The following is a 20,952-nucleotide window of genomic DNA, read 5'->3' as shown; positions in this document are numbered from 1 at the left end:
TAAGCAAACATGTATTAATACACCCCAATATTTCAAATATAGTATTTGTATGTTGCTAAATGAACCCAGTCTACTCAGATGTTGAATTAAAATAATTATACAAAGGATTATTAGCTTAAATTACCAGAAATAATAACCAGTTATATTTTAACAAACCATATAACCATCAACTCCCGACAGTAAAAAAACAAAGAATGAAAGAAAAAAAAACACATAGTAAGGCACACTTTCAATTTTTATTTTCTTAACAAAGATTATGTTTCATCATAGCCCCTCTCCCCCCCCCCCCCCCCCACCCCTACCCCCCCCCCCCCTTTCCATAAAAATCAAATGGTAGCTCCCTTCAGGCCAAATAAACATATAATCATATTGTTTCTTCGGCTGTTTATTCTTTAAAGAAAATTATTAAAATGATTTTTTTTTTATTTGATTAGCCTTAAAGTTAAATTCAGTCATATTTGCTTCAAATGACTTAATTTGAGAGTAATTAATAGTGACCAAATAAATGATTTAAAATGAAATATGATCCAATAAGACTGACAAATTACTAAGGTGATGGTACATTTGTAGTAGCTCAAATTATCCCAAAGATTCCTTTTCAACTTTGGCTAGTGAACAAATGCATATACACACCCTTTTTTCTCTAAAGATAAAACATCTTCCCTCCTCTGTGTTCTTTTTATAAAAGTATATATAGCCTATTATCCTAAAATGTAAGAGAATGACTTGATAAATGAATAAGCAGTATATCTATACTATACATGAAGAAAAATATATCTATAAAATACCTAAGTGAATGTTAAAAACGCTGAATTGTGTGTGAAGAACATAGTTTTTCAAGACTAATGTAGGTGTAAGACAAGGAAATATAAAATGATCAACCAAATATGTACATGTGAAACAGTTACCTTAAACTCAAGATCAATTAATAATTGCCTAATGTATGATGATAATTTATTGAAATTATTGTTATTTTCATCAGGCGAGGTAGGTTTAAAAAAATGTATTTTAAACAAATTATCCAGCATGCATTGTGTCATGAGAAAAGTGTAGTGTCATGACTGTATAATGTATATATGCAATGTACTTAAGAAATGACTGTAATATTTTTTCTGTCTATGAAGAAATAAGCTCAAAAATGTGGTGCACACTGAATACGCGGGTTATTTAAAAGTGTGCTCCACATTTTTTAGGTTATTTCGAATAGACAGAAAAAATATTACAGTCATTCCTTATAATTTAATTATATATTCCATTTTTAAGGAATAAATCGTGAAAAAAACGTTGATGACGTTACGGTCACATGACGAAATTATGTCTATGTGATGATAGACAAAAAACTTTCAGCAAATCAGAAGATGTGTTGCATCCAAAATTAAATTATATTTGTATATAGTTGCTATCTACTGCTGGATTTACAATTTACATTCTTCATTTAAAATTTCTTTGCAATGTTTTGAATCTCTGTCTTGTTGATCACTGTTAAATTTACTGGCACTGATATGTTCAAGGCATATATATATTCTGCAAATACATGTAGCTGTAAACATATATGAAGAAACAATGAAAATGAAAATTGTTTAGTTTAATATACATTTTGTACATTATGTACATATGGATTTTGATCATGGAAAAATGTAAGAGCTTTAAATACATGTATGTATAAAGACTGTTTTTCATGTATCTCAAAACCATTTGTAAATACACACACACACACACACACATATATATTTGGAAACACATTTATATGTATGTTTTTGCCAAAAAATAACAAAAGGTCTCCATGTCAATTTTTTTTTTCGGAATGTCAATTTGCATTAATAAAGTTATTACATTGTGTACATTGTTTTTCCACAATGTATAATTTAAGTTATACATGTACATGTAGTTGAAATTAGTATCTCTTGGAAAACAGTTTCCCCTGTTTAGCACTGCACAATGTTTAGGTTTCACATTTTAAGGAATCCACTCAATCTACTATAAATAAAATATTTTTATTTTACTGATTGGCCTGATCATGATATACATATATGTAATTGAAACTTCTGGACTGTTTTTACTTTCATGTTCCTGTTTCACACCTACATTCATGTAACAAAGCTATGCATTATAATGAGAAATATTTATACAAGTATTTAGGATTTTCTCTTTTTTGTGGGGAGGGGGACTCTCTCTTTCATGAGATCAATATGTACACTTGACTTCTTATGCTATTGGATCATTGAACTGTATCAGACTAATCAGAGTGTAAGATTTTGTAAATGAATAAATATAAAAATACATATGTTTTAATAACCTATGTCGTGTACTAATATAGCTAGGGAACTGTAGCACTTATGGTCTTTGCAATACTTTTGTTTACAATTTGGGGACAATTGTAAAAAAAAATATTACATGGACCGTCAGAGCTACGGACTACATTTAACGGCTCCGCGCAGCCACATGTAGCACGAACATACATGTACATTTACAAATGAATAGTTTGGTTGTCTGACTTGTTGGAAGAAATGAAAAAAGTTATTAAATTGACAACATTTTAAAATAAACAAAATCATTTAGGATGCTGTAAATAGAAATAATTAAAAAGGCTTAACATAAATCAGATATCTTGCATGACATCCATCCCCTCCCCCACCCTCGATACATATATACTTGTCTTTGTGCCACCCCTATCCCTTCATAATTTTTTTTTTAAATCTCTCAAAAATCTTTGGTCATTACATTAATTCTAATAACTTACGTGTTCCAACTGGTACACAAACATCTGTGTTTCTAGTAACATAAGGATTATTTCACTCGAAACATGACAGTCGCCAACTTTGGAAATAATGTGGTTGTCCGTATAAAGAAATGTTACAAGACTTTCTCCTTCTTCTATTCCATTCAGGTTGCTGAATGTCTTCTATATCTTTATTACAAATTGTGCATTCCGAAGTTATTAGGCACGATTCTGACATAATGCATGTTTTTTCATCATTTTTAATCAATCACCTTTGCCGTTTTCAGTAAATTTATTCTTGATAAAGTCACGAATACTACACCTTTTAAATAAGATACTGTCAAAATCTCATACCAATATTTAAAGGGACAACTATTTCAAATTAACATGAGATCACATGAAGAACATATCAAAATTAAGTTTTCCCTCCTTCTATAGTTCTTTTCCTGGTTATAGGAGTAATACCACTATTGATATTCCCCTATTAGTCTTTTTTAAATTGGCACTTTTCATAAAATTGTGCAGAATGTATCTTTGTTTCAAATAAAGAAATTCTTGGCATGAGTAAATTTGTATCCTGTCCAGTACTACAGACTAATAACATTTCATTGCATATACGATAATAACCATCACTGGAAGTTAACCAATCAAGTTTTCACCCTTTTTTTCCCTGTGTACAAGCTTTAGTAACCATGTAAACTCAAGTTTTCAAAATATTTTATAGAAACACCAAATAAAAAAAGAATGGTACTTTGAAACAATTGTCGTATTCCTGACATTGTACAGGCATTTCCTTATGTAGAAAATGTTGGATTAAACCTGGTTTTATAGCTAGCTTACTTCTTACTTGTATGACAGTCGCATAGAATTATATCATATAGACAAAGCACATAAGCAAAAATAAAAGACAAGAATACAAAAAATGTCCATAGTAATAATTTGTTACTAGTCATGAACAATTTGTAGTAGGAAACTATTTTCGCGTTTGTTATCATGGTAATAGTTTTGAGTTATTCATTGAGTCAATTTCAAGATCAAGTTCTCAGTACGTAATAGACATTTTTGCAGTATCCTCAATTTTAACTTCACTTAGCAATATGTGTAAGTACTCGTCAAAAAAAGTAAAAGTCAATTCATCTGACAGTAGTAAAGGAACTTGCTGAAACAGTTGTCGTAGAGAAATACAGATTCTATCACAGCATCGAGTGTTATGCGATACTTGTCCTCCCAAGACGGTTTAATTGTTCAAATTTAAAACGCGAGACTTCTCAAAATTGAAGAATTATATCACACAAGATACGATGACGGCATTAGGCAGGGTCGCGTTTTTACGTGACATATCGAAATCAGAGGAAATGAAAAATGAAGAACTGAAATCTTGCGAAATACACATTGATTATAAGAATAATCAATCGTTCGGGGAAAATTTAAATCGGCATAGAATTATAGTTTGTTTTGCATACATTGTGTCCCTATGTGATAAAAATAATAATAATGAACTGACCGACAGACCTCTGAAAATGAGAAGAAAGTCATGAATACCAACCGTTGCTTACAGTGGACGGTAAATTTTGAACCAGCATTACAAATAATAGTTAACATAATGGTATTTAATGTTTTCAAATACTTAAGACTTAAGATATGCGTTGATGAAGCAAATAATAAATCATAACCAAACTAATTATTTAGTCCGAGGTCAAAAATGATCAAAATGTCCTCTATTTAATATCGATAAGTGGAATCACAATATTAACATAAAAGTAAATCATTTATTTTAGAAGAAAAATCTTAGTTAGCGATTTTAATGAACCCACGTAACATACGGCTATATTATATATCATTCGAAATCATATTATCTGTACTCTTTTTTTTAACCAGTCGTAAAAACTTCAAACGGTGAAATTTCCTTTAAATAAAGGTCAGTGTTTAAAAAATGAACATTCCATAATTTCAACAGAATTGGACAAAATGCTTGTTTCAGGTTCTTGTATGATTTGTTTTTCTTAAATCATATGACCTCATAGAATAGACTACAATAATTCCAAAACAAACGCGAACAAACAAGTTAATTGCACAATATTCACAGAAAAACGCATTTGAAAAACTTGTCAAAAATAAAAAAATGATTTAAAAGCTATGTATTAGTTGGGGATCAATGTGTATATGCCAAAAATAAAAATAAAATTGTTATTTAAAGACCAAGGAAATATTTTTCATAATTTTATAGTTCAATTAATGTATATTGTTCTGGATACATTCTTTTATTGGAGCTTTTGCAGTTGGCCAAAATACTGTCTACAAATAGAGATCCTTTTACTTTTTCTATGTTTTAATCGATTGGCAGGGAGAACATAATTTGCCATAATGAAGAAGGGTAATTAAAGTGGATCATCAGTTTATATTTCCTCAGATAGAATGTTTTTATACTTTGCAAAAATGTAGATTTGACCATGCTTTTTTTCAAAAAATATAATAAAGAGTATGGGTCATCGTGCTATTTTTCGAGCTTGTCCGATTATGCACAGATTCCTCCTGAAAAAAAACACATTTTTGTGAATAACGGAAATCTATGAGATAGAATTTGAAATAAAATAGGAGATGGCAGACTGTACTGGTTCCAGGAACTTTGGATACACCAAACCATGTACTTCATATCTGAGAAACAGGCAATATATACCCTCAATTTTAGATTTAAATTCATACATTTTTATGTTATTCAAAATTATCAGTCAAAATGTGTTCTACAGGGATCACCAGTCCTTCGCCTTTCATCTGATACCTAAATTACCAAAATATATTCTACCGAGTTTGATATTTACACCTATGCGTATGAACTATTTTGTTTTGAATATGTTCTACTTTCAATTATGTTTTTTTCACCTGGCCCGATTTGATGGTGTTATATCTTACAATGTTTATCCAATTTTTTTGCAAAGAATTCCGCTCAAACCGGAGCTAGGGCCCGTCAGCGAAGTGAGAGTTATTTTTGCTCCATGTTGAAGGCCTTACTGTGACTTTGCGATGAAGAACAGCACTTTAACCACTGAAAATTTCTTTAGAGTTCCTTTATAAAATGTTTACTTTTAGAGTTATCTCCCCTTGAATGGCTAAGTTGAAAAATGATTCGAAAAAAACACAGATATTTAGTATTTGTTAAAACAGTCTAAACTATGCAGTAAATCAATAAGTTTTCTTTATTCAAATAAACATCCTTACACATAAATTACCAATCTTTCTCAAAATTTGCAGATTTTACCTAAGAACAAGACTGATTGATAATTGCTATTTTACAATCCAATATGGCGGTATACAGATAATCAACCTTAAAATGTGAAACGAAATATAATAGCTGTGTACATTTAAATTAGTTTGTCAGTCCAGCTTATTATCTCTTGAAGACATGTTGAAATGCCATAATGTTAATGTTCTTGCTCCTAAATCGGTCGTAGATTTGAAATTGGCTACATGTTCTTGCGTTTGGAAACATGTGATTGTACTTTGCATATCGAAGAACTACAAATAATGCTACTGCTGTTGGGGTTTTTTTTTTCTTTTTTAAAGTGTAAGACGTGTTAAGAAGTTTAATGTCGTTCAATATTCAAATGAATACTGTTTGCGCCATCAGTTTTTAAACCATACATTCAAATTGTGGGCAGTGCGACCATTTAAACATAAGTTTTGTGTCGTTATTTTCTTTCACTGTCTAGGTAAGAAAAAAAAATATTTTGTGTAAAAAGAAATACTTATGTTATTAAGACGAGACTTTTCTAAGTTATTTAGCTTGTGTTCTATTATTGTTGTCTAATATTATTTCGACAATAAAATATGTTAAAATAAATCACCAATCAAGGTAATTGTGCTTGCTACTACATTATTAGTATTTGTTTCTCAAAAAAGACTGAAATCTAATATTGTAAAAGTTTGAATACCTTCCTGAGAACTTGAGATCACCCCCTGTTTTGGATGTGCTCGTTTTCGTTTTATTGTATAGTGTTTTGGACTGTTTTTATTTGGGCTCGGTATATCTGTGTTTAATCGACTCATGGTTTGAGATTATCGTCATGGTATCTTCATCCTTTTTTCATGATCAAATAAGGAAAATATTTAAAATAACAGTTTACGGTACATACAATTTCTATGCAAGAATGAAATCACAACGGTACTTACAAACTAATATGTCATATATATTTGTATGGATGCCCTTCGCGGATATGAAGCCCTTCATTCTTTCAAATGTCTTTCCATTGTCTACGCTTGTAAGACTTTAGTGAAATTTCACAATTTTAAACTCAACTTATGAAGATGGAAATGAAGGTATCGTATTCAAGAAAGACAAGTTAAATAGTCAGAATATCAAATTATTCATATCAGCCCTGACACTGAACTTGTAAGTTTAATTTTTTTAAGCTTGTCTTCATATGTATAATTATCAATTAGTCAATTTATATCAAAATCATTACGTATAAACGAGATCTTCGCATCATCAAGAATTCTAGCATGTAAAGCATTAAAAGACAAATGATATTGTGATTTTATCATGCTTCGGATGCAGTTTTAGGGGTTTTCCATTTTAATACATTTTATTTTGAAATGATAATACTTTAAACAGACTTATTATACCAAGCTTACTTACGAGAAGTTTGTCAGTAACAAAATCACGCGAAAAAAAACCAAACTTCAATCTTCGCTAAAATGAAAATAAAATACGAAAGTTGCCAAAAAAAAAACAACAAAAACAAAAACGCTACGAAGTTAAATGAAAAAGGTAAAACTCAACAAAAAAAAATCAGCAAAAATAATTGGGTACAGTTGACAAACAACCATTTCACAATGATTATAAATTAAGCATTTACCTTCATAGAGAACGCTTAAGGCAAAAAGACTGATTGCAAAGGATGTATTACAACTTGAATACATTAGAAGCATTATGATTAAAAGATATGTGAAAAGATTAGCCAATTCAATCTCAGATTTATTTTGCCTGAGAAAGTTGGTATCTAGTCTCTGAAAATTTCAAAATTTATCAACAGAGAACTCAAATTAGAGAAAGGCTGGATATAGATTGAAAAAAATCAATGTAACTGCAACATGTCGAAATATTATAATTACGTATTTTTGTATTGTATCTAAATTCAGGCAGTCACATATGTAATAACAGTATATATATAAATGTATCCTCCTTTTCGTTCTCAATTTATAGATAAATGTATATGCATTTGAACAATGAACAATGCACTGTGCATTTGAAGAAACAAAGAAAAGTTTTCAAATTTTGACTAGAGAATTGTTCTGAATTTTTCTTTTCATCAAATAATTTCTTTTTATTTGATAAAGTTTTTATTTATTTATTTTTTTGTGGGTTGACTATATATCATTAATAAGTCCTTTATTTATATAAAATTGAATGTTTATCATGAAATAACAAATCAAATGAGAAAAAGAGATGTCGAAATAGTTTTTTTTTTCGCGGTGACAGTAACAACACATATTAAGATATCAAAGTTTCGCCACTTAATCTCCCCCAAATGATGAATCCCGCGTGTATTACTACCTTTAAACTTTTTCACAGTTTAAAGAATAGGGTTTCTTCAATCTCATATTGACAACAAACATGTATTTTGCGCAGAACAGATAAAAAGCTTGTTTTGACAGATGGCGGCATTTTTTCCAACTGCTTGAGTAAACATTCTTAGCAGCAATTTATATATTCAAGTTTACTTTTCACTTAAGTTATATCTAAGTTTAATTTTCACTAAAGTTATATCTCAGTTTTCTTTTCACTTAAGTGAAGGTTACATTGTACAACTACGTATATACCTCAGACAAAGACTACCTTTTGTAGTTGTATTGGTTGTTCTCGTAGATGTATTACCCATTTGATATCTAGCATACCACAGGAATATAATTTCAGAAACATGTACTGAAATAAGTATCATACATTAAGGTTAACTTTGCAACTGTGCAGCAAATTTATTAAGTGTTATTTCTAGGAACGATGATTGATATAACATAGTGTTAAAGGAAAAAACATTTTTTTACTCATTTATCATTATTTTTTTGTCCGATCTTAATTTATTTACTACTCATAAATTACATTTAACTAAACATACAAATGTGAATAAAAAAAATTCACATCTGCAAAAATCCGCTAGTAGTAATGAATTTGGTGAAACGTCGTTTTCTGGGGGTTGGTACTTTTTAATGTAAAATGTTCCTCGAATCACTACATACAATATCACTATATAAAATGTATCAATCATGATCATAATTTAAAACACACATCAACCTGAAAAATATATATGAACATAAATATCACATTAAGTTTATAATGAAAATAACTAAGTAGTTATCTGTGTGCGATGGATTTGAACGACGAATATGACATAGCTAAAAGCTTCATAACATATGTGTTTCTTTATTTTAAATGTCCTGTAGATAATTTGATTTACCCTATGTAACTGTTACATAGATAACGATGAAGATATCTCTAATAAACTTATATTCTATATTTGTTGTAGTTGAATGTCTTTGTTTCTATCCTTGTCGAAGACAGGAGGTAGGGAAACTTATCAAACTTAACGATCCAGGAAGGAATATAGTTTTTCATTTCAACTGCAAACATCCTACATTGGTAGTTGCACCTGAAACTGGCGAAAGGAGGGAGTGTTTTGAACAGAATGGACCGTTTATAGTTCAACGGTAATTTATAATTATGATTATAAGAAAGGCTATACTTATGACAAATGCATGGAATGTTGTACCTCAACTTAAAAAATTAGGATTTTCTGAAACTGTTGGAAAATGATTTTGGCGAAGAAAAATTGTTTTTTATGTCATTTATTATCATTTTAGAGCCGATGTGATTACAGCTTTCATTTTCAAGAATAAGGAATTAAAATTAATAACAATTAATTTTAACATACACCGGTATTGTTTCCTGTCCTAATATCACTCACCTAATTATCCAAAATCTGTTATAACTTATTATGGCTTGTAATTGTACACCGAATGTTTTTTAATTCATACTTGGTGTTAAGTATAAACATTTCTTTTATATTTCTGTAGTAATATAATTGGTTTGACTTCAAATTAATAATTATGATGTAACATTTTGATATGCCAGAATTGAAGAACTAGCACCTAGAAGGGTAATACCCTTAAGTTCATGTATTAATTGACTTGATTATGTTATAAACGTGCAGAAGAAAAAAATATTTCCGTTTTACATTCTTACTCGAGGAAATTCAACTTTCCATGTGATTCAGCTTAAGAATATGAATAACAGACGTAGTATGAATTTGCATGATGAGTGCTGTATACTTAGTAGTATACTTTTGACGTTCCCGGTCTTAGCTCGTTTGAAGTCACGTGATTCCCTCAGATTACATCCTTTGTGTTTTGATGTTATTTGTTTTTAGTTTGCAAGGACAAGGATTAATGTTTAGATGTCTGAAAGAGATGGCTACTGATCCATCAGGCCAAACTGTAGTTCTGTATTTAAAACCCTTTAGTAAGTATTTTATGACAATTATAAAGTACTCGTGAAATTTATTCACTGTATACAACATAATACAAAAACAGGACAAACAGAAATATTGAACAATAAATCAGACCATACCAACCTCTGATGGCCGAATCATTGAAAAAAATAGACGCACAATTAAAGACAAAACAACAGCGAGCAACATATACCTTCCCAATGCCTATCTAGATAATTTGTCAAAATCTGTTCAATACGATTACCAGCAGGATGACCACATACTTGAACTAGGAAATAACGAGGAATTAGGAAATGAGAGACGGCACATATTTGGGAAAAAAAGGTCAAACACCATCGCAACTACAGCTTTTGGCCATATACCGCATCTCAGTCATGCATTTGCACATAAGAAGATGTAATATGATTGCCAGTGAGATAACTATCCAGTAGAGACCAAAGGACGAGGATGTTAACAACTATTGGTTCAATTTGACACGTTGATAACAATTAATATTGCACGACGGCACATAAATAGTATTGACCTTTCAATTAACAACGACACATTTATTCTCAAAATAATGCCGCTTGTGATAAAGAAATACAAGGTGAATAAATAAACCTCTATTATATTTCAATACCATATACATTGACCCTGACAAACGTTGTCAGTATGATATATAATGGTGAATTGGACTATAAATCTGTTAAATGTAAAAGAAAACATGGAATCCATTGAAACAATGTAATGGAAGTCAGTAATAAACATATATACAAAATTCCTTTCTATAATTGTTTTTTTCTAAGTATCATATGCATGTACATGTCTTGAACAGACTTATAGAGTTTGACAATAAAATAACAGTCGAAAAAATATTCTAACTACTGTTTTTTTTTTAATATTTCGTAGAAAGAAAAGAAATCCACCATATTTTTATTTATAATTTTAGGAACTTATTTCAAGACCCCTACATTATGTGAAGTGTGTGGTGCTCCAGACCGCTGGTCATTAGCTCTGTTTGCAGGTAAGTGTGTAGTTCTCAAGACCGCTGGTCATTAGCTCTGTTTGCAGGTAAGTGTGTGGTTCTCCAGACCGCTGGTCATTAGCTCTGTTTGCAGGTAAGTGTGTGGTTCTCCAGACCGCTGGTCATTCGCTCTGTTTGCAGGTAAGTGTGTAGTTCTCCAGACCGCTGGTCATTAGCTCTGTTTGCAGGTAAGTGTGTGGTTCTCCAGACCGCTGGTCAATAGCTCTGTTTTCAGGTAAGTGTGTGGTTCTCCAGACCGCTGGTCATTAGCTCTGTTTGCAGGTAAGTGTGTGGTTCTCCAGACCGCTGGTCATTAGCATTGTTTGCAGGTAAGTGTGTGGTTCTCCAGACCGCTGGTCATTTGCTCTGTTTGCAGGTAAGTGTGTGGTGCTCCAGACCGATGATCATTAGCTCTCTTTGCCGGTAAGTATGTGGTGCTCCAGATCGCTGATCATTAGCTCTCTTTGCCGGTAAGTGTGTTTGAAAGAAATAATGGTCAGGGGATCTAAATGTAGTTGAGTTTTTTTTCTAATGAAACTGTCCGTCAGCAGATTTAAAAAAAAACACCGAGTCTGAGACGCTTGTTATTTTGATTGTTTTAAGATGCATTAGGTTAAGAGAAAATAGTAAGATTGCTTTTCATTATGACTTTTTTAAGATGCAAAAATGGTTTGTTTACAGGCATGTCTTTAAAGACGTAGAGAATTACTTTAAGAAATAGAGCACACTATTAGTCTTTGGGTCTCCTTGAAAGTATGAAAACCAAAATATATAAAACTTTAATGGCACCATAACCCTAAGACGGTTTACAGAAAATTATCAAAATTAACTGAGATTTAATTGACAGCTCTACAACCGCCTTAGTTTTGATGTAAAACATAATTAAGAATATGAAATTTTACGATGACAATGCATCATTTAAACCATTCCATAATATATTATCCGACAAGTTGTTGAATATTACCCTCGCAAATTTACAGGTCTCCAACATCGCAATCAAACATGTCAAAGTTATATGAGTGAATGATATCATAATCACTGTACATGAATCATGTTTCAGAAATAAACTTTACGATGTAAGCTCGAGTAGCAAAGTTATGGAAACCAAATGATACGAACTAAACTGGTTTTTTTTTATGTTTCAAATCTTTACTTATATCTAAAATTTCACTATCAGTGTCTGGTGAGAAATAAACCAGAAAATATTTCAACTTCCAGTCCTGACCTATCCATTTTTTTCGTAGCACTATGTCATAATAGGTTGACTGTTATTGAATATATGTGTCACTGCATGATGATCACAACATGTGAGTTTTTTTCGCGATAAGTAAACACGTCATATGTCAAGAGTGGAGCAGGATCTATCTTTCCTGTCGGAGCACCTCAGATCACACTTAAATTTTTTTGTTGGGTTTGTATTGCTCAGTCTTTAGCGATTGATATATAAAAACAAGACAAATACCGGGTCTTGACATACGACGCTGTGTATAACTGATAGAAACTTGAATCTATCGGCAAAAGAAGTGGCAGATACACGGCAGATCTTAAAATTGTTAACACGCTACAACCCAACATTATGGAGCTGCAGACCAAATATAGAATCTTTTCCTTTCATAAAAGCCAAGAATGTTTGTCGATATTTTTTTACCCAAGGTCTTTCGGACGGACGGAATGGCGGAACGGCGGACGGAGTGAGCGATTATTAGCCCTGCTTTCGCTGATGGTTACGCATGTGATAAAAAGATGTGGTATAATTGCCAATGAGACAACGAGCAATAAAGACCATAGAACACTATTTAATGATGTAAACAATTATATGTCACCGCACGACCTTCACCAATGGCTAAACACATATAGTATTGCAATGAAAGACATCGTAAATGAATTCAAAAGAGAAAACCAAACAAACTGGTTTATACAACAACCAGAATGTTTTAGGAGAGTCTGTTCAGTAGAAAATAATATAGAGCGCTGGTCAATTTAGTTTGTTTGAAAGTAGGTTAGGGTTGTTTTGTAGAAAGTTGTCTATGTTTTGGTTATAAGGTGTACTTTCAAGAAAAAAAAACTTAACAATGGTCATTTGGTAAGTCTTGTGGTCAACGTATCAGTTGAGATATGTTGGCTCAACACGATGGACGAGAGACAAACTGAGAAATGAAAAATCGACAATAATCAAGTAACATTTATGACGCTAAATTTCTGTTTATTGTTTTAGTCAAAATTCCTGCAAATAACTGATTTTATGTCTTGCTTTTATCTGCAGATGTTTATGATTTCCTATTTCGATTATAGCTGGTAAAGTCAATCACTTAGAAGCAGAGGAATATAAAGTAGACACAGAACACTCTTAATGATGTAAACAATTATAGGTCACTGCATTATAATGTTGTTTTATTTAATTTCTTCAACTAATATCACCGATTTGTTTCCAGCCTGCGACGCTAGTTGTGAAAACGAGACGTTGGTGTGTTATTTCTTGCGTCAGCGTCGGCTTTGGCGAACATCGGAGTCAGTAGACGCCACCCGAATCAATTGTTTAAGTGTGTAGTTAGGTTACATAGGTGAAACAAAAAAATAAATTTTATCGTATTATCTGACATCTCTTCTTTTTCAGCCCAAGGCGTTTCAAGTGAGTATACGAAATGCCCTTATAGTTTCTTGTGTAATTCATTATTTTCAATTTCAACCCGGATGGTATTTTCTTCAAATTTAAAACAAACCATGTTTGATCTAATTTCAATCAATATATGCGTAATTTATTCACACGAAAGGAATTTACAAACAAACACAAAATAAACAAAAGGAATAGAAATAAATAAAATACATAAAATTGCTAGTGCAACGATCTTAATTAAAGCAAACAATATAATTTTTCCAAATAATAAGATTTGAATTTAACTTTTTTGAATTGATTATTATACACTGACTAGAATATTTTGATAGAATCTGTATATATAATCATACATATAACTTGCAAATATTTAAATATGATTGTGATGTTCAGTACATTATTGTAGAACAAAGAGCACTGAGAGGTATGTCATACATGTATCAATGTATCTGTAAAAATAAGATAGGAAATAAATTCATTTTATCTAGTTTTAATCTAAGTGAACCAAACAACGAGAAGAAACAAGGGAAAACGTAATTCACATTAAAGCAGACAATATCATGACCAAAACGAAAAATTAGTAAAGACAAACAGCTATTTTTAACCTAAACACCAAACAGAAAAGTAGCAACACGAACCCAACAACAACCGAAAGTGAACTCAGGTGCTTCACGGGAGTTGGCAGTTTCTGTTCCACTAGTGACATCCGCCGTGTTACTACTGTTAAACTACGCTGATGAGTCCTCAATCATGATTAGGCATATAGTTATAATAGAACTGAACCGTTATCCACAAGGCAAATTGAAGACGAACACTTATATTTGAATATAATTTTAATTATCCGCCGTTTGTTTTTGAAGAAATATTACTTAATTACTGTAATGTTTATAACATATTCTTCAGTTTAGACATTAAATAGATATTTTCATAGTGTAGAGAAAGAAGAAGGTTGCAAGAACGTATCTTTAAATGAATACTTGAGGAAAAGATAAATCTTATATAAATTGTAAATACTAGTAACATTTTGTTTGATTTGTTTGCAGTAAAAGTCCCACGTAAGTACTTTCGAGTTTATCCGATGAACACTTTAAATTGAAAAAAAACAATTAATTTTCAAGGTCTGTTATTTCAGATTACAGAATGAACGTGTAAATAAGCTAAATTTCGTATGCTGTGTTTCATATTCCCGATTGTGACATTTTTTCTGACAGTGAATTCCCATGGCGGGTGATGCATGCATAACTTCATATAACTCTTGTAGATAGTTGTCTCATTGGCAATCGTATCACATCTTGTTTCTATAATAACTGTTGACGGATCCGGTCTCGCTACTTTTCGAGTTCGTACGATTCCCTCTGTTTCTGTTTTTTTACCTTGATTTTTCTCTTCCTTATCGATTTACAAGATGAAAACAACGGTAAACTACTGTCACCTTGGTTTTGGATCAAGGTTAACAAACTTCACATGTTTACTATTTTTTTCAATATAACCTTTCACTCCTTGTTACACATTTCACCCCTGTCGTCCAATTCACCATACACACTCGATGAGTTATAAGAGGAACATAGAAGATACGTTATGTGGGTTCTTTCGAATGGATTGTTTGATAGGAGGTAAATATTTCGCCCTGTACACTTTAAAAAGATATAATAGGAGCTGTATATTTCGTTTCGTTTTACGAATATTCGAATATGATATAAAACAGATTTTCCACATCTTGTACGTCTTATTGTGCAGAACTGTTCTGTAACAGTATTTTATTAGCAGATACAAAGAATGTTTTATGTACCTTTTAATTGTGTGTATAAAGCTATTTGTATTTTAGTACGCAATAATTGTTGAAAAACGTTTTAATGTAATTTCACAATGTCAAATTGACATAGAAGATGAATAATTCATAGTTCTTGAATATCATTGTTCACTGAGTGACAGATAATTTCAATATAGGGAGAAGGTATGGTAATGCGATTTTTTGCCCCTTGAATTATGATAAACATCTTTCAAATGTTCACTAGACATTAGACTGTTAAATATCAGTATTGGTAGTTGTGAATTGTGTCTCTTATATTTGCACTGATGTTTCAAACTTCTTGACCCCCAAGGGTGACTGGGGAATAGGAATATGGTCACCATTGGTCTTCCTCCTACCAGCAGAAGAACCCTTGACAAAATGGGGCGTCCGTTTGGCTGTGCGGGATGTACAAGTAAACAGCCTTGTCCGTTCAGAATTGGGACATCTAATCCGATGCCTCGTGTAAAGGAGAGTGCCACGCTCATTGCGCATTAAAAACCCTTGCAACAACTATTTGAGGGGTCCGTATGTAGCCTGTTGCAAGGCTTAATTTCTGTCCCTATCCAATATACCATAATTTCCTGTGGCAGTCCAAATTTCTGTCCCTATCCAATATACCCTAATTTCCTGTGGCAGTCCAAATTTCCGCGACCTTCATCCCGAACGGCCTCTATTACATGACCTACATATTTATTGTTAATTTGTTCTCGTCATGAACATGCATGAAATATTTTTCACTGGACGTTAAGCAACCAAAAATCAACAATCAATCAATCAAACTTCTTGAATTTAGTGCAAAACTTTAAATAACCTTGGATTAATCATCAAGCTGGAAATAACTTTGATGAAGGATTCCGACAATACCTAGAATTTGTCGTTAATTGACACTTACGACTCCCTTCCATTGGACACTTGGTCAGCCCATGACACTTTGCATATTTACTTGTTCGTTATTCGTCTTGATGTGTTAAGGTAGTGCATTGTGGTATAATTATGTAAATATCCGGATATGAATGTCGCGTTGGTATCTTTCGCCACTCTCTTATATGACTAACCTAATGCCTCAATATGCATTACACAGGTTTGGATTTATGCAAATTTTACAAATTTTTAAGCATGTAATTAATATACGCAAAACACAGACGTTATTTTACTCTCATGCGTGTATTATTTATCATTAAATATGAAAAGCCCATTGAAAGATCATGATATTCACTCGTATAACAGATATTGCCCGATTTACTACACATGCCATTACCATTGGTCTTTGTATAACACTCTCAGTGATGGATTCAGAGTGTAAAGATAATACGACACCTAAGTCATCGTGAACAAAATATTTGCGGCTTGAAACCATTTAAATGGCAACTCGCTGAGCTGGGCTGTACATAAAAGCAATTTCAACATTAACCTTACCTCGGACCCTGGATTAGTCCCGGACATTTTGTACATTTACTTGTTCATTATTCTGCTTGATGTGATAAGGTACTGCATATAAAAAAAAGAAGATGTGTTATGATTGCCAATGAGACAACTCTCCACAAGAGACCAAATGACACAGAACTTAACAACTATAGGTCACTGTACAGCCTTCAACAATGAGTAAAACCCATATCGCATAGTCAGCTTTAAAAGGCACCGAAATGACAAATGTAAAACAATTCAAACGAGAAAACTAACAGCCTGATTTATGTACAAGACAATGAACGAAGAACAGATATGATATACAGCATCAAATTAAAACCACTGAATTACAGGGTCCTGACTTGGGACAGGCACATACAGATTGTGGCGGGTTTAAACATGTTTGCAGGCGCCCCATCCCTCCCCTAAGCTGGGACAGTGGTGTAACAGTACAACATCAGAAAAAACTATAAAAATCAGTTGAAAAGGACTTAACTCATCGGATCGATACAAAGCAGAAATACATCAAACAAAAACACAGAGTGGACGTGGCAGGGTACTTATACATTCCCACAACAAACAGACACTAAGTACAGATCTGGGAGTACTCGCAGTTACTGACCTCTAGTTCAAAGCCAATAACAATTAATGAAAAAAATCATGCATCATGAGACTTAAATATCAATCAGTACACATCCAACATTCAATGAATTTAGTGTACAGACGTCATTAAAAGTCAGAGAAAAACATGACCTTGTGCAATGCTAAGATTCAGGTATCGATAGATTGTACATCCATGAATGTGTATATGTATATAAAAGTAATATTTAGTTTGATTTTAATGATGATGTTTGAATATTAGGATATAACTACCCTAATGTCCTAATTAGCGTCCGGTTAGACGTTTTTACTCGTTTTTGTCTGCCTGTAGCACTTTTTTATAATGTTTATTGCCATAAAAATATTTCAATTTTCATAACAGCTATAGGTTGTAACGTCCCAAAGGATTGTCAAATCAAAAATCCGTATACTGATTTGCCCTGCAATGGATGTGAACCAAAGGAGGATGATGGCCTATGCTGTAGAGGATGCAAAATCCCACGCAATCAACATTATGCATAAATAAAAAGATTTATAGCTATATATTTATTGTTATGATACTACATATCTTTATCGGCTTATGAGCATTGCCGTTGCGAGCTATTGGTATCACATTGTAGGAATATGTCACCTGTTTCAGCCTGATTTCTGAAACCACTATGATCAAAAACGGTTGGAGAGAATAAAATGCACAATATTTTTGCTAAAAAATTCTCCATTTCGTTTTTGATCGGTTAGGAACAATGACCGCCATAACCTTATCATCTTTTTATTATCTTCATCACCTTCACTGCAGAATTTACAATGTAAAATATGTTCAAATGTTTACGAGATGAACATATTATGACTCGCTTTACTCTGATTTGATTACATTGTATAAGATGGCATGCATCATTATGCTATTGTCCGGAATATGCATGTGTAATTTGCCATTTGATATAAAAAAAAAAAAAACGGGTGGGTACTTTTCCTATAAGAAAGTATACACAGACCTAGAATGGGTCATTTTTTGATACGTTAAATATAGCAATGGGTTGCAATGTCACCATGGTAAAATGTCAATGGGTCAGTAATTTTCATCATTTCGAAAAATTGAAAATGTGAAAACTGAGAAATTTATGATTGGCTTTTGATTTTGGCATGAAATATATTTACGGGTCAGGATTTTCATAAGACTTCAATACTAGTATATGAATGGGGTTGTTTTTGAAATGTCAGCGACATGTCTTTTCCAAAATCCGGTGTTGAGATCCCCTGTGTTAAAAAGGTAAATAAATGGACGTGCGCGTAATAAGGACGATTTCTTGACTTGTACTCTTGTTAAACATTTCAAGCCCTTTTTAAATATATATTAACCATTATCATTTGAGCATTATAATAAAAAAGATTCGAACAATACAATTTCGCACGAAGCAGACAGGGAAGAGCACACAAAGGGAGCATTCAAAAACGTTGAAAACAACCCGAAACCATGGCCAAAAGGACAAACGACGAAAAGACAATATAACAGTTAAAAAACACTACACAGACAACTAACGATAACAAATTTATTTCAGAAATGTGTTATCTAGTGCAAATTTTTCTATATACATTGTAAAGGGATATTTAAACTCATGAGTCGAAAAAACAAACTGACAATGCCATGGCAAAAACTCAGCAACAAGAACCCTTATAAAAACGGTGATTATCTCAGGTGCTCTGGAAGGGTACGCAAATCCTGCTCCATATGTGGCACCCGTCGTGTTGCTCATTTAAATACACATTTGATTATAGTTCTAATTCGGTTGTTCCCATTCAAGGAAAAGAGGACGGGATTGTTGTTACGACAATTGGAACATATCCGTAGTCATCAGTGAACCAGACGTTCCTTATCGGTCAATCAACTACTGATGGTGTCCGAAAATTTTTGAAGGGATGATTTCAACTTCACCACTTGGAACTATTGCTTTAATAGCTTCCTTGTAAGCCGCAATCCTCCTCTATCAATGAACTCATGATAGGACATGCAAGTTTTCGAATAGCATATCGTAAAGTTTTGTTATCAACCGTCTCTCATTGTCAATTTCTAGGTGCAAGTCGAAATACCATGCAGACTTGACTGTATCTTTTGTATCCATTATTTCAAGTTCAATTGGATCGATGCATTTAACCTAATCACCAAACTTTAAAATATTCAGTGAGAGGACATCATCTTTATAGTGGAACGTTAATTTAAAGGGTAATGCTAGCTTCTTTTCTTTCTTTCTGAAGCTCCTGTATGAAGTCAGCCTCATATGAATAAAGGAATAAATGTTTAATTACATTTCTAACAAAGATACTGATTCAGATTTGTAAAAAAGAGATATAAAAAGTAATTTCAGAGGAAAATACCGAACCGAAATGACTCAAATGAGAGGTCACTTTAGTTAATCGATATTCAAAACTTGAAATTCAATTTTCACTGAACTTAAAACGGAACACTAACTGATATTCAGGTGTAATTGATAAGTTTACATTTGCGATAACGGACCTAAGGACGAGAGTGTAAACAACTAAATGCCACCGTACGGCCTTCAACAATGAGCTTAACCCATACCGTATAGTAACTTATGGAGGCCTCGATATGATCAAATGTAAAACAATGCAACAGAGAAACCCAATAGCCTGAGTAATAATTAAAACAACAAACGGAATAATATGACAGATATCAACCACTGTAACAGGCTCCTATATCTTTCGGCACGCACAAAAAATGTGCCTGAGTTAACAATGTTTGTGAGCGCTTATCCTCTACAATTCTAGGACAGTAATGTAACAGCATAATATAAGATTAAACTGTAAAGATAAGTTCAAAAGGATTGGACGAAGGACAGAAATCTAACAACAACAAAACTAACCATAAGTTATCGATCTAAAGTATTCGCAGCTACCTAAAGCTATTTCAAAGCCTATTTCTTTAAATAAGCAAAAATGTTTCAAGACTAGAATATTAATTCCACTCTGTCTTAGTCACAGAGTTCTTGATTATTTAAAGTCAGCATATTACCAAGAGTACGATAGGTGTCATTTATATTTTTTATTTAATTGAATTTAGACGGCTCTTTACTAATTTTGGCCATACACTGTGATTCAACACCATACAGGAACAAGTCTGATATCTTTTGAACTACCTTTTGCATTACAGAAGAAGTTATTTTATGAGTTGCAGCAAAAGAGATTTGTTTGATCAAAGGACCATTTCATTGAAATGAAAAAAAAATCGTTTTGATAAGACATTGTGGAAGTATAGTGTAGAAAGCCGAAAAGCCATCAATGTCAACCAAATTGAAAGGACCTTCAAAAGCA

General features: G+C 32.4%; 1 protein-coding gene across 3 annotated transcripts in view; it reads left to right on the top strand.

Annotated features, from left to right (window-relative positions):
- LOC127734079 (uncharacterized) overlaps positions 1 to 18,152 on the top strand; it is a 187,616-nt gene extending 169,464 nt beyond the window's left edge. The window contains exons 3-7 of one of the 3 annotated variants that reach the window (XM_052243707.1): positions 10,138 to 10,229; positions 11,147 to 11,221; positions 13,836 to 13,850; positions 14,876 to 14,887; positions 18,011 to 18,152. In XM_052243707.1, coding sequence (XP_052099667.1) covers positions 10,138 to 10,229; positions 11,147 to 11,221; positions 13,836 to 13,850; positions 14,876 to 14,887; positions 18,011 to 18,150 — 334 coding nt within the window. In that variant the 3' untranslated portion in view covers positions 18,151 to 18,152. The remainder of the gene's footprint in view (positions 1 to 10,137; positions 10,230 to 11,146; positions 11,222 to 13,835; positions 13,851 to 14,875; positions 14,888 to 18,010) is intronic. The other 2 variants (XM_052243708.1, XM_052243705.1) reach the window with 2 other exon arrangements.
- The last annotated feature ends 2,800 nt before the right edge of the window (positions 18,153 to 20,952 follow it).

Source organism: Mytilus californianus, unplaced genomic scaffold (assembly GCF_021869535.1).
Source record: "Mytilus californianus isolate M0D057914Y unplaced genomic scaffold, xbMytCali1.0.p SCAF_3, whole genome shotgun sequence".
NCBI lineage: Eukaryota > Metazoa > Mollusca > Bivalvia > Mytilida > Mytilidae > Mytilus > Mytilus californianus.
Note: the sequence above shows the minus strand (reverse complement) of the source record. Positions and strands in the feature narration are given on the sequence as shown.